Here is a 10601-nt window from a genome sequence, read left to right as displayed (position 1 = left end):
TGAAACAACGTTTTTTATTAAATTTAAGACATAATTGGAAAAAGTGAAAAATCGGTCAATCTGATTTCTCTTATTGAAACCTTTACTCTGCAGTAAAAAATCCGAGTTGGGGAAACACATTACAAATTAGATTAGATTAAATAAAATTCTTTATTTCGATAATAAAATTACATTAATTTAAACTAAGAATATAAGGACATGGCTTTGTTGCCGTCTGCCTGATAGACATTTCAGATGAAAATAGTTTAACATTATGAAAGTTTTTTTTTTTTGTTTTTTGTTTTTAGTATAATAAAATAAAAACTGGATTTTTTAGTGATTTTTCTTAACAATTTTCAAATATAATAGATGAATAATCTATTAACTTGAAGATATATAAAAAGAAGATAAATAATAATAATACATGACCGCTCAAAAGCTACTTCTATAAACTTAAGCATGTTTGCAAAACAGATTCGTCCAACCACTCAACCCGTTAAGAATGTCAATAAGTTGTTCCATAGACAAAAAACTCACTTGGAAATATAGCCGTCGTATTCGCTATCAAAACCGCGTTCCATTCTCTGAAGGGAGAAGCATTTGTACGGAGCAGTCTTATCAAGATCGTCTTATGAAGCCCATTTTCTCTTTTCATAACTTTACTTAAAAAAGTATCTTTGTAAAGTCTCAAATTCCTCTATTTGATCTTATCCAAAGGCTTGGAGGGCCAATTTTGCCTCCCTGGTTTTCTCTTTCGCATGATTGCTCCAGTTTAGGTTATAGATCAACAATACACCTAGATATTTAAATTCGCTCACAATTTCAATACGCTCCTTGTTGATGTTCCATGATTCTTCAGCACGTCGTGCATGCCACCTAGATTCAAATATCATTTTGATCCGTAAGCCCCAAGTTTCGAAATATTCTTTAAGTCTGTTGATTTGCAGTTGTAAAGAAAATGGGTTATCCGGCAAAAGTACCAGATCGTCTGCATACAGTAAAACTTTAATCAAAGATTCGCCAAATATTACACCTCCCGGTAGGATTTCACAAACCACATCAATATAAATTACAAACAAAATGGGACCTAAAATACATCGTTGGAGAACTCTCGCCGCTGTCTCAAAACTTTCGGATAAGTTGTTGCCATCCCATACTGAGGCTTTCGTTGAACTTAGAAAGTTAGAATAAAAAAGTAAACATTTTTTCGAAGGGCCAAGAGAAGATAGTTTGTAAATCAATGCTTTTCGATTGACCGTAGCAAAAGCAGCTTTGAATTCAATGAAGCAGCTGTAACGTTTTTTTCTTTTTCTCCAAATGTTGTTTTTCTATGCTTGTAAGTGCAAAAATTTGGTCTACCGCTGAGAAACCGGATCGAAACCCAGCTTGGAAGATACTTAAGTGGTTGTTTGTCTCTATCCATATCGTAAGCCTCTCGTAAAGAATAGAGTTTATGATTTTCCTAAAAGAGTTGAGAATAGATATGCCTCTATAGTTTTCTGTAAGACTCCCTTCACCTCCCTTGAAAATAGCGTAAATAATGGCTGTGTTAAAGCAAATGGGTATGCAAGCATCATTATTAAGACGAAACACAAAAAATGTGTATTTCTGAGAATATTGAAATAAAAACAGGATAAATGCTTCTTTTGATTTGAGAATATTTTATTAGCTCTAAGAAAATCACAATCACGTAATGTCAAAAATTAAATGAAAACAAATTTCACAGTTCATTTAACAGATCTTTTAAAAGCATCTTATAGGTATTTTTCTTCCAAATTACCTATCGAGAACGCCATTTTGATTTAACTCTATCCAAAACTATATGTTGACATTTTCAAATACACATCCACCGAAAATTTGACTCCGGATAAAATATACGAGTATCAAAATATTAATACAATTCTTTCTTCAGTGCCAAACATTTGTTAAATTCCAGTTTTTCGTAGTTTACCCAATAATTGTTTTTGTATCCAACAAAACATCCGTAGTTTGAGAAAGAACTTTTCCATTTTTTTAGCTCACATTGAGTCACTTAAAAAATTGCCAGTTAAAATTGTGTTAACAGAGATTTGGGTTTTTAAAAGTGAAATAAGCCTTTATAATATACCGGGTTACACGCTTTTAAGTTGTTGCAACGAATCTTATTCGTTTGGAAGTGTTGCAATTTATATTGATGAGAGTTTGACTCACCAATGTTCAAAAATAGAAACTGGTAGTGCTAATGTGGTAAAGTTGTCATTTTGCTATCAAAATGAAAACCTTACAATGTTGTGATTATATAGATTGCACCCGTTTAGTAAAAGTGTCTTCTTGGATAAACTCAGTCAAATTCTTAGTAAATATAAAACTTGTTATTTAATTGGTGACATTTTAAATAAATAAAAATAAATTTTGTGGCGCAACAGTCCATGAAGAATCAGAGCGTAGCCTTGGATGAGCTATTACCTTTTTAAGCAGATAAAAAATAAAAACATAGTTGGTACTAAGCTGATTCCTTATGTAAAGCTGTTAGCATTGAATCAACTCGTAAAAATTATTATTCTAATTTATTCAGAAGTTCGAAAGGCAGCACAAAAAATCAATGGACAATTATCGACGATATTTTAGGAAAGAAAATGAATTTTAACGCAATAGGAACTATTGTTGCAGACGATATTTCACTATGCGATTTAAAATTTGTTTCAAACAAATTCAATGAATATTTTACGGAAATCTCTGAAAAATTAAAGCCGTCTTTTGATTTGTGTGTGGGTTGCCACTGTCCTAATCAAAGCAGTTTAGATTCCGAATATTTACACCTTAACAGCTTTGCTTTCGATGGTATTTTCTCTTTTGAAACTTGTAAAATTGTTTTATCATTGGAAAACAAAAACTCTTGTACTTCAGATGGAATATCTTGCAACTTATTCAAAAAAAATTGCTTTATATGTCTCAGATGTGCTAAGTTACATATTAAGTGTTCAACAAGGTTGTTTTTCTCAACAATTTAAATGTAGGTACGTAAGTGTTTCCTCTTTATTAAAAAGAAGATAGAACAAATATGTCAAACAATAGACCTTTTTCTCTTCTTTCTCTAGTCTAGTTTCGAAAAACTAATGAAAAAAAATAATTAATTCTTTCTTAAATAAAAGTTGTTTTTTAGTGAAAATCAATTTGGATTTCGGTCTGGCTTGAATCATAATAAAACGACTATGGCTCTTTTTATTGATATGACTTAAGCATTTGACATGGTTGATCGTGATTTACTGTTAAATAAATTATGTATTGCAGGATTACATATATGACATCAGTGCAATGATCAGGATCAGCAACCCGAACCTCCCTTGTCACGACTAGAAGATCACGAAACTGGAGGAGCCAAAGGGTCTTTATCGAAGTGCGATTATCGTAATCAGTAAAGAATCTGTGGCTTCTATGGCGCGAGATAAGGGCGTGATAAGATATGGCTTTGAGTCAGTCACGCTCCGCGTATATAAAAAAGATGAGGCAGACGCTTCATGCGAGCTTCCACAACCTCCTTCGAAGTCTGTGTCGCCAGACGTAGAGAGTCTAACAAAGTTGGAGGAGATGCCGTTCTCATCCAAGAACCTTGGATTGTGAAATCCCTGGTTCGAGGATTGAGAACTCCTGGCTACTACGTACTATATGTAACAGGAAAAGGTAACCCAAGGTCCTGCATACTAGTAAAACGTAATCTAAATGTATTTCTACTCCCTTATTTCAGTGATAAAGACGTCACCACAGCCAATATGGTAATAGACAACCATACCTACTGGCTGGTATCAGCATATTTGGGCCACGACCACCAGGGTCCACTGCCTGGTACCATTCTTGAGAAGACGGTCGCTGAATCAACAAGACAGAAAACAAACCTAATTATCGGTTGTGATGCCAATGCGCACCATACTACATGGGGTAGTACCGATATAAATAACAGAGGTGAGTCTCTTTTTGATTATATTCTAACAAGTAATCTGGTATAGTATAAGTAATGTAGGTAGTGAACCAACCTTCGTCACAAAAAATCGACAAAAAGCTTTAGATTTGACTCTTGTCTCGTTAAATCTCTCAAATAAAATATTGAATTGGAGAGTATCAAAGGAGAACTCCGATCATAGATACATCCAATTCTCACTTATTGAAGGGACCCCAAAACCGATCCAATTCCGGAATCATAGGAAAACAGATTGGCCAAAATATAGGGCGACTCTGAAAAATCTGATTAAACCAGAACTTTCGGATCCGCCCTTGTGTGCTCTTGAACTCGATCGAAAAGGTCGATGAACTGCCTGCCCCCTCACTACAGTGCGGGGAAAGAAGAAACCATATTGGTGGGGTGCTGAACTAGATATACTCAGGAAAGGTTGTAGAAGGCTTTTCAATCGAGCAAAAAAGACTAGACATCCCCAAGATTGGGACTTCTACAAAGAATCCCTCAAAAAGTATAAACTAGAATTGAGAATAGCCAAAAGTTCCTCATGGAGATCCTTCTGTAACTCCATAGAAGAATCCTCGGAGGCATCAAGGATAAGAAAGATTCTCTCGACAAATCCAACAATGCCTAGTTGTCTTAAAAACTCAGATGGTACATGGACTAACTCTTGCGAAGAAACGCTAAAACTGCTATTAGACACCCACTTCCCGGATAGCTCCCAATCCATTAATACAACAAACAGTCCTGTGTCGGGTATTAACTTAATTTTTCCTCAAGGTCTGGTTACAAAAGAAAAATTGACATGGGCTCTGAATAGTTTCAAACCTTACAAATCTCCAGGTCCAGATCAAATCGTACCAGCTGAGCTACAATATACCATTGATATAACTTCGCCCATCATTGAGATGATCTTCAAAAGTTGTATAAATCTGGTCTATATACCTCAGCGATGGAGGGATGTAAAGGTCATTTTCATTCCCAAGGCGGGCAAATGCTCGCATGTCAACCCTAAGGACCTAAGACCTATTAGCCTATCATCTTTTATTCTCAAAACTCTAGAACGATTAATCGATATCCATATACGTAACAACATTGAGAAGAGACTATCAATGTCTCAGCAATGTCTTACTGCAAAGGGAAATCAGTAGAATCAGCCTTGCACACTCTAGTAAGAACTATCGAATACTCCCTAGAGAAAAAGGAATACACTATGGTGGTCTTCTTGGATATTGAGGGCGCTATCAACAACGTTTACACATCCGCTATCACTTCTGCTATGACGACCTTAAACGTCGAATACTCAATCTGTGAGTTGATTAATCTAATGCTAAAAAGCAGAATCATCAACTCTAGTTTGGGAGATTTTTGCACAAAAAGGTCTGTCAGTAGTGGCACTCCGCAAGGTGGTGTTCTGTCCCCTCTCCTTTGGAACATAGTGGTTAACGAACTACTAATATCCCTTGAGAGGGAAGGCTACAGAGTGGTTGCGTATGCCGATGATGTTGCTATCGCCATCACAGGGGAACATCCTAATACACTGAGAGACCTCCTCCAAAATGCACTCAATATGCTCACTAGATGGGCTGATAACTGCGGACTTAGTATTAATCCTCAAAAAACAGACCTCGTCCTTTTCACACGGAAATATAAGATATCAGTAATTGTACCTCCTTCAATAAAAGGTATACCACAAATTTTTGCCAATGAAGCCAAATACCTTGCTCTGACAAAAAATTAAGTTGGAAATCCAATATACAGGAAAGAGTTAAAAAAGTTACAGCTGCTCTTTTCCTTTGCAAGAAAGCTATAGGAAGCAAATGGGGTTTTTAACCTCGCATAACCTACTGGCTATACACATCGGTCATCCGAACAATACTTATGTACGGTGTTTCAACCAAATCTTTAACGACCTTCGATTGTCGATCGTCTCTTATGGAGATGGCGCAGCAATTTAACATTCACCTCTGTTGGGTGCCGGGTCACAGAGACATCACAGGTAATTGTAGAGCCGATGAACTCGCTAAAAATGGAACCGTCATACCTATTTCACCTGAAAGGGAGGAGAGAGGTATACCGATAGCTACATGTAAACTTATGCTAAAAGAAACAGCTTTTGCGATAGCAAATTCTAGGTGGCACAACTTACCAACATGCGCAGCCACAAAACTCATATGGCCTTTACTGGACCTAAAGCGCTCTAAAGACTTGTTATCTCAAAGCAGACTTCATATTAACTCCCTAATAGGTGCCCTTACGAGACACTGTCTTATAGGCAGACACGCAATACGACTTGGTGTAGCCTCAAATGACTTCTGTCGGAGCTGTATGGACGAAGAAGAAGGGGAAACAATCTCTCATCTCCTATGCACTTGCAATGCTCTTTCACTCAGACGCAAACTTCATCTGGGGACTACTCTTTTGATAATCCCAGTGAACTAGCTAAAAAGGATATCAAATATCTTCTTCGCTTTAATGGTAATGGAGTATTTTTGATTAGAATCATTTGCAACAAAAAACGATGGCTCTTATTCAACGATTTGGGAATTTTACCTTTGAGACACCTTTATATTTTTAAAGTACTAAAAGAATTTTTCAAGCAAAGTGGTAATCTTCAGACTGGCTTTTCACAATTGACTTTACTCGTATAGATAATATTTGTTAAAGAAACTTTAATGTATAAAAACTGAGTTTCTACTTTTTATTATATTTCTATTTCTCTTAATTTATATTAATATGTTTTAATTCTAATTCTTTTTCTATTTTGTATGTAATATTTGAGATTAAAAATTATTATTATTATTATTATTATTATTATTATTATTATTATTATTATTATTATTATTATTATTATTATTATTATTATTATCATTATTATTATTATTATTATTATTATTATTATTATTATTATTATTATTATTATTATTATTATTATTATTATTATTATTATTATTATTATTATTATTATTATTATTATTATTATTATTATTATTATTATTATTATTATTATTATTATTATTTTTATTATTTAGTATTATTGCAGCACTGATTGTCACCCCACATCAGTTTTTAATTTTTGTAAATATAAATTCACTATGTATCATTCAACATTAGCTTTAAAGCTAAATAACTATTATTTATTCTTTATTTATTGTAAAAATTTTATTAACTATTTGTAAAATGAAAATGAATGAATAAAATGAATTTCTAATTATAATTTCTAAATTTTTCCCGATGTGGATAACGTTCAGTATGAACATGACTTTAAGTTTCGTTCCCTAAACTACAAACAGACAAATTCACAATAACTAGCAACATTCACGAACACACTCCTGTCAGCTGTCATGTAGAAGTGAATCACATCTGTTTTTGTTTTTTATTTTTCGTAAATAAAATATAAACATCAACTATGGCAGGTGAGAAAAACTTAATTCAGATTTTTCAAAATCAACATTTTTAATTTCATGATTCGTAACAGAAAAATCCAAAGGTCCGCTCTTTCCCATTGAGCCTGGTAAAAAGAAACCCAACTATGGTACCAATGACACCCTCACTCTGCTCGAACAGATTCCAAGCCAAATGGTCGAGATGAAGCTCGACGATGTGTTGACTGCCGTCAAGGAAGTGGACAACTTGTGTGACTACCAGCGTTGCAAAACGAAAACTAACTTAATGGGACAGAATTGTGACCATTGCAAGAAGAGATTTTGCTTCAAACACGGCCTTCCCGAAGTACATGGATGCGGGGAAGCAGTGAAACAGGAGGAGCGAAAGAATTTCCTCAAGCCAAAGCCTCTGAAAACTGTTCGACATGAGCAGGATTTAGCTAAGGCGAAGGTGAAGTTAAATGCTAAGCTGAAGGATATGCAAGTTGGACGAATGCCGAAGCCAAGTGGAAGTGGTGCTGCTGGAGCATCAAGTGGCGGTAGTTCTGGAGCTGGGAAGAAGAAAAAACCAAAATAGTTCAACTATTTGTCGCCAGATGTAGTAACAAAACGTCAACCAATTGTGAATAGTTCTCAAATGTCATAATCAGCTGCCAATCTGTCACCAAACTTGAAATTGAAGTTAAAAGAGAAAATAAAGCTCACACGAAATTAAACAAAAATAAATTATTTTCACCCGAGAAAAACGCTATTATTACTTAAAATCTTTCCTAAATAAAACATATATTTAAATGAGTAGACTTTTAGTTCACATATTACGAAATGCCATTGGCAGACAGCTTCGCTATGAGTGTCCCACTGCAACAGCATCGATTTCATTTTTGCGTCATTTGAGTGTTTCTACAAAATTCTACACAAAATCCGATGAAGAAACTCCAGCCAAACCTGAGAAAAAGAAGACAAAAGAAATTCCCAAAATCACTCTGATCCAACAGAATGATTCTATGATTGTGACGACATTGGAGGAAGCAAACAAATTGGCTCTTCGTAGGAACTTGAAGCTGATAAAAGTTCAAGACCTCGATCCGAAGTCACTTCGACCGGTGTATAAGTGCGTAATTTTGGTCGTGTGGTTCTCATATCCTCCTTTTACTGAAAATGTTTTGTTTCTATTCCTTTAGATTGGCCACGGTAGCTGAACTCCTTGCTGAGGATGACATCAATGAAAACAAATCAGAAAAGTCGTAGGTACACATTTTACATCAAAGTTTCTTTATACCTATAAATATATTTTCAGTGCCTCATCGTCCTCCAAAAAACACTCAGTCAAATCGCTTACAATTGGTTCCAGAATTAGCGACAACGATCTGAACTCAAGACTGAAGAATATCGGTAAATGGCTAAGCAAGGGTTGTGAGGTTAGAGTCCTAATCCAAGGTGGCAACGATGATGGCAAAGGTTCGGAGACTGTTTTTCAAAAAATCGAAGCTAGTATAAAAGAACCTCAAGTGATTGGGAAAATCACACAAAAACGCTCCAAAGACAGTATGATCAAATTCAATATCTATCCTGCTTTGGGGGAGAAGAAGGACTCAAGTTCGAGTGACAAACAAAAGGCATGACTAGAAGAAGCTGATACTAAAAAAGTGTTGGCTGCCTTGGTCCTTTTCCTTGTTGTTAAATACTTTATTTGGAGCCAAATTTTCCTGCACATGATGTGTGAGACTGTTCTAGACGCATTCTTCAAAACTACTGGTGGCACCAGATGATGATGATGATATTTTAGATGCATATAGTTCCTTTTGAGTTCTTTTTTTTTATTTTTATTAAAAGTATTTTAAATTGTATTCTTATAGTGCTGCCGAAATAAAGTTAATGATTGTTTAATATGTTTGTTGATTCATTTAAATGGACATTGTTCTATCTTTTAGTCATCATATATAATATAATATATTTCCTCTATGGCCATCATCCCGAAGTAGTGACTCGTTCATTCGATCAGAAGTAACAACCACTTCAATCGGTCACTAAGGCGATAATTCGGGGCCTTGTTTTTGGCTTTTTAAACGCTTTATGACCGTCTTTTGATCATTTCACCCAAACTTATACAATACCAAAAAATTCTCAGAACTTCGCAGAACTAAGTGCCAAAGGGTACACAAATTGAGTACAAAATTATTATGCAAACTACAAAGTTCTTGATTTCAAAATCTGAACACGATTGAGGCTTTAAAAGTAGGTGTAGTAAGATTCTTGATGCATTCTGAAATCTAATTTATAATTAGTACAATAATAAGTGCGTTTTTTGGTATTCCATATATAGTACAACATCATCTGGAAATTGAGAGTCTATAAAAAAGTGTATTTAAAAACTGCTACAAGGAGGGGGTTTGTTCGTAGACTACTACATTAACATGTGGTGTTAAAGCGAGCTTGAAGATCTGCTCAATTCTTTATATACCTGAATCGAGTTGAAATAAGCTTGATTCGCCTCGAATCTGGTCGGGGTTCCGAATCAAGTCAAAATTTGTGACAAAAAACCTGTGTGAAGGAGTTGGTTTTACAGATTATGCATTATGGTCTGTTTATTTACATGTTTGTTTTAATCATATTACAAAAAAAAATGGATATGAAATAGGTACGATATTCCTATATGGTGCTGAACTATTCAGTTCTTCATTTCTTAACCCGATTCAAACTATCTGACTTGCACTTCATAAGAAACATCGAAACACCATTTGCATTTTAAAAAGTGCTGTCAATCTTAATCATTTTTAAATCTTCTTGTGCGGTGGAAACACCAAAAAGATTTATTTAATCTAAACTGAGATAAACCTTTAGTGGAAACCTAAAAAAACATATGAACACATGAATGATCTATCCAAGCAAAAACAAGGAAGTACTGTGAGAAGATTCGACGTTAGACGGCTACAAGAGACTGCCATGTCCTTTTCCGATCGAGTCTCTAATAACCTCTTAAGGAGTCCTATGCCGCCTGCATTAAGCATTGAAAATCAGAGGCAACATTGCCTTGCAGCCATCAGAGATGCCGCTTCTGAAATGTTAGATTTCACGTGGCCACCACAGCGAAACCCCAGGTTTGATGACGAATGCCGCCAAATGAAGGCAGCGAAACAATAAGCATACAAAAGTTACAGAAGAGGAGAGAGGAACACCGGCTTCTTAGATGAAAAAAAAGTAAGAGAAGCGAGTGATCGAGGAGATAGAGGGATTTCACAACAGGACTAAGGTTAGTAAATTTTACCAAAAGGTAAAAAAACATCCCAATGGTACCAGCCACTAAT

General features: G+C 35.1%; 2 protein-coding genes across 2 annotated transcripts; both read left to right on the top strand.

The window, feature by feature from the left end:
* Positions 1–7204: 7204 nt before the first annotated feature.
* On the top strand, positions 7205–8094 carry LOC129941907 (DNA-binding protein SMUBP-2). Its single transcript, XM_056050676.1, has 2 exons — positions 7205–7326; positions 7389–8094. Exons 1-2 carry the CDS (start codon positions 7320–7322, stop codon positions 7871–7873), a joined length of 492 nt encoding a protein of 163 aa, XP_055906651.1. The 5' UTR covers positions 7205–7319; the 3' UTR covers positions 7874–8094.
* Positions 8088–9183, top strand: LOC129941906 (translation initiation factor IF-3). The gene is made up of 3 exons (XM_056050675.1): positions 8088–8407; positions 8478–8540; positions 8594–9183. The coding sequence occupies exons 1-3, from the start codon at positions 8088–8090 to the stop codon at positions 8916–8918; spliced, it is 708 nt and encodes a 235-aa protein (XP_055906650.1). The 3' UTR covers positions 8919–9183.
* Positions 9184–10601: the final 1418 nt, after the last annotated feature.

Source organism: Eupeodes corollae, chromosome 1 (genome assembly GCF_945859685.1).
Source record: "Eupeodes corollae chromosome 1, idEupCoro1.1, whole genome shotgun sequence".
Classification (NCBI taxonomy): Eukaryota; Metazoa; Arthropoda; class Insecta; order Diptera; family Syrphidae; genus Eupeodes; species Eupeodes corollae.
The sequence above is the reverse complement of the archived record's forward strand: the minus strand, read 5'-3'. Positions and strand labels throughout refer to the sequence as shown.

Bases quoted from the DNA above. Each gene is read 5' to 3' on its own strand.
- LOC129941906 (XM_056050675.1), top strand. From the start codon at position 8,088: ATGAGTAGACTTTTAGTTCACATATTACGAAATGCCATTGGCAGACAG. The intron at 8,408-8,477 runs GTGCGTAATTTT...CTATTCCTTTAG, and splicing joins TCACTTCGACCGGTGTATAA to ATTGGCCACGGTAGCTGAAC. The intron at 8,541-8,593 runs GTAGGTACACAT...ATATATTTTCAG, and splicing joins GAAAACAAATCAGAAAAGTC to TGCCTCATCGTCCTCCAAAA.